Raw genomic sequence first — 4,462 nt, 5'->3', positions numbered from 1 at the left:
CACAATATATAGAGAAGATCTTGTCTGGCATTGTTGTATTTTTATTGGTCTTTGATGTAACTTAAAAATATTAGGCCATACTGTGGTGTTCAATTTTCTATAGATTTTTCAGACAGCCTGACAAAACAAATGGAAAAAATGTCTGTAATTAGACATCATTACTAAAGTTGAGGGACTCTGGAGAACGCCGCACAACAAGCTTGATTTGCATTGTAAAACTTCATAGTGCTTCCTAGATTCATGAACTGCAGAAAGAGTTGAAGTCAGCAGGAAAATATCAGTAAACAATGAGAAAAACATCCTGCCTTCAGATTTGAAGGAGACATTTTTCCCTTCTGAGAGAAGGAAAACCCAAAATGTTCACATCTTCAGGACATAATGTTCATAGTGAGGCTGGCCTTGCATGAACCATCATGCACAGCCAGTATAAGTGGCTTCAGTGCTGTTTTCCTTCCTGAGGAGTGCTTATGGAACAGAGGACTGCTCACAGTTTTTTCTGGTTCAGAAGCAATTCAAAACTTTTGGGTGATCTTCATGTATCTTTCTTAGCAGTGATGTCTACTACTGGAACTATAGTTGGCTTCTGCAGGAGAGGAGTCGGAGAGGGCCGCTGGTCCAGCGGGTCAGCCCACGGTTAGCCCAAGAACAGGACGGCAAGTCTTACCCCAGGGCCCCACATTGTGCAAAGGCTTTGTGGGTTTCAGCTTTTGAATGTGTTTTGTGCATTTTCTTACATTTCTGCTCGGTTTCCAGTCTTTGTACAAAAAGGATTCTTCTTTAAAACTGACAGAGTTTAACATTTGTCCTTGCAGTTAAAACAGCAACAAACAACACCTAATAAGACAAGCCCAAACCAGTGATTTACAAGGTTTTATAAAACTTCGTTGGAAAAGAGATTATTTGAGTCATTCTCCTCTGATTCACCCACAGCTCATGTGCAAGTAAGCCCCTTTCACAGAGGAATTAGGATGTACACAATCCCTAGTAAATTCAGATGAGATGGCTCCACTAGCCCTCTCTGTCACAGCAGTGACTCCTGCTGCCTGACTCCAGGGCACATTGTTGCTGCCAGCTGTGACCTAGCATAATCTGCTATGCACATGGGCTGCTACATGTCCAAGCGTTCATCAGGGATGGGCAGAGGGTTAATGAACTTTCTGGAGCTTTTTTTCAAAAAGCTTCTTGCTCAAATGTTGTAAAAAAGAAACTGGTTTTTACTGGCATAATCTTATTCCTTTAGCTTGGAGTTGAAGCTTTAGACTGCTCTTTCACTTCCCCTTGGAGGACAGTGAAAGGCTTAGAAGCTAGCAACAGTCTGGGACCCATGAGAAACCATAAAAACAGTGACATGTTTTCTGGCTGATACTTTTGCCATCCCGGTCCAACTCTTGCAATGATATTGAGGTGCATGACATTAAAGGGGACTAAAAGTTGTCTGGTTGTTACCAGTTTTACTTTCATACTTTCTGCCGTGTTGGTCTAGAAGATATTTTGCGAATCCTGTATAATTTTGCCACTGAAGGGTTAAAGCATGCTGTGGCTTTGTCACCATTGCAAAGTTTTCTTTTTTTTCTGGGATAACACCATTTGGTGGTGGCTCCTTTCTTAGGAGGATGTCTGCCCCTTGTTATATTTATTACACCCTGTAGAATCCCCTGCTTATAATTGATTACATATTCTTAATCATAAATAATTACAATTGTACACTTTACTGAATGATATTTGGAGGTCTGAGAAGGAGAGATAAGTGAACCACATTCCTCAAATGTTGCCTAGCAGGGCACATCTTCATTGGGGAGTGGTTTTTTAATAACCTCTTACACAAACAGAAAGTCTTCTTTTAATTCAGATGCCCTTTATTATAGTTTGAATTACAAACAAAATAACAAGGAAATAAGAGAGCTCTCCATGCAAGAAAAAAACCACAATATCCTGCCACTGAGGATTTTCAGGGCTTCAGAAGTACACTTAAATCAAACAGGAGTGTGTAAGTACTCTTAATTCAACCCAAGAGCAAGCTAACACTGGAAGGGGTTGTCCTACTCTCTCTTTGCCTGGCCATGGGGTCCAGGGAACCCCTGCTTCCATGGGGTGGATCAGTGTAAGATGAAATCTCACTTTTCCACGAGATGACTCACATTACAAAGTTGTACCCTGGAATTCCATCCAATTAAATCCTCCACAAGTGGTCCTCTAAAAGACCTCCTTTTAACCATGCCAGAGGAGTGAAAGCAGAAGGCATTTCCACATTCCCCCCAAAGACCCAGTCCTTCCATCAGCCCTCTGAGCAATTTGCTGACTAAATCTTCTATGTATTTGAATAATTTATCATATGAATAAATTAATTTATGCCGAGTGAAGAAATTGACTACTGGGATGCAGTAATGTCAATGAAACAAAATTGAAGCTGGAGACATAGAGGAAATGAACCCGTAACAATGGCAAGCAGTATTGTATGCTCAGGCAGCAAGAGACAGCTGTGACCACATCTGAAATATGAATGTGGGGAGCAGCATCTAAAAAATGTTTTAGAATAAGCAGAGCTGAGCTAAAAAGAATCGGCTGGTTTTGAGCTGCAAAATGAGATCATTATAAAATGACTGAAAAATAAATTGCAAGTTTTACGTCTCATTCCAAATTTTTTCCATTCAGGAAGTATATAAGTAACATTCCCATGCCTTTTGCTTTCCACTGACATTTAAGAAATAGAACTCTCAACTCCTGCCAAATGATCTGTCACCCCAAGCCCTTGACCTGGGCAACTGATAAAGGCATGTTACAGATGCAGGGAGTGCAAAGACTGGAAATATCAAAAGCCAGACCTCAAGTAATGTAAGCTGGCTGTGGTCCAGCTTACACCAGCTGCTGATCAGCTCCATAAATGTCTTACAGCAGTAACAGCTGGAGGAATGATGGTTTGCATTCACTAAACACCAGTGAGGGCTACCTAACTAGGCATGCTTTGCTTGCGTTTGTGGCCAGGAGATTGATTACATCGAGGATTTTTAAAATCCCTCTTTCTTTAGCTGTTCTTCAAAGAAACCATTACATGCCACAGTCAAAGTAGCAACCAGAATTACAAATTCATTAAAATCCACTTCATTGTCCTTATTGGAATCCTGGTCATTCATAATTTTATCAACCAGGAGGGGGTCCTTTTGGCCTTAGAGAGAAAGAAAAGTGACTTAGCTGTACAGATCTTGAATGTGCAATTCTGACACACCTGGCACCACTGCTATGTTATGAGACTGGTGTTACTAAATAAAAGGCTGCATCAAATATGCACCTGAACAGTAATTATATCTCTAGTCACTACAGCATCAGAAACTAAAGGCACTGCAACCCTTAGAAGGAATACAGGTACTAAATAGGCACTGAAATAAATCAGACAGATTTTAGGAGATGCTGAGCACAGATCCCTTTTGACAAGATGGATCTGTGAAGTGCATTTCTCTGTATCATCCCTCAACAAAAAATACTTAGATTTCCAACAGGCTACTCATAAATGATCATATTATATATCCATTCATCACATTCAAAGATCTCTGGTTGGCAAACAACACATCCTATTCAGTGGCTGCAAGAGTATTGAATCTCATAATAATAAATCAATAGCCAAGATTAAAAGAAAATCCAATTCAAGGAAATGGATAAAATGTAAAAAAAATCCGGTGGTCATAGGGTCCACAATAATTTTTACGACTAAGAGGATACATAAAAACATTATTATTAATGCTTATGATTCCATAAAAGCATCCATTCTGTGCAATGCAGAACATAACAAACATGCAAAGAGATATTCAGATGAGCAGCTTATCATTGAAAGGATTTTCTTAGCACCTCTCTGCAGGGCACACAAGCAGCAGTACTGTGTGGCCCATGTGCACAAGCTACTTTTCTGTCTCATGAGAACTGGTTGCTGCATTTAATTCTTTGATGGGCTTATCTATGCCCTATTATGAAAAACACACAAACAAAAAACTAACTGGACTTTATTTGGTATTGATTTTGCTGCTGCTTCTAGGCTGGCCTAGCCCTCCTGCTCAAAAGCACCATGGAGTATACAGAGCTCCAGTACCCATCTCAGCTGCCAGTAGTACATGGGAGGGCACTGGGGCTCAACCACCCTCTGAAAACACATTTCTGAAATGGGACATTTGACGTCACGTTCTTCTGTACAGCTCCATGAAGAACTGTCAGCTGAGAGACTGTGACAGGATGGGCCTTGCACAAGGAGATGCTATTCCTATCCAAGCACTTGGATAGCTGCTTAACCCACCCATGAAACAGTCACTCAGGAGGTTCAGAAGCTGCATCTTACTGAAAGGAAGTCAGTGAGCTCACTGGTGAGAAGCTCCTTGAGTTCTCCTTTACTGAGCTTATATCTGTCTCCTTCTTTGCCAGAGTAGTGATGGAAAATCCTGATCAAGGTGTCCATTGCATCCTCCAGTTGTGTGGTCAT

General features: G+C 40.8%; 1 protein-coding gene across 1 annotated transcript; it reads right to left on the bottom strand.

Moving 5' to 3' along the window:
• Positions 1–3,005: 3,005 nt before the first annotated feature.
• S100Z (S100 calcium binding protein Z) lies at positions 3,006–4,462 on the bottom strand (the record flags this gene model as incomplete). Its single annotated transcript, XM_082301389.1, has 2 exons — positions 3,006–3,164; positions 4,322–4,462. 2 exons carry the CDS (start codon positions 4,460–4,462, stop codon positions 3,006–3,008), a joined length of 300 nt encoding a protein of 99 aa, XP_082157515.1.

Source organism: Coloeus monedula (genome assembly GCF_965178545.1).
Source record: "Coloeus monedula genome assembly, chromosome: Z".
In the NCBI taxonomy this organism is placed as follows: domain Eukaryota; kingdom Metazoa; phylum Chordata; class Aves; order Passeriformes; family Corvidae; genus Coloeus; species Coloeus monedula.
This window is presented reverse-complemented; position numbering and strand designations above follow the sequence as displayed.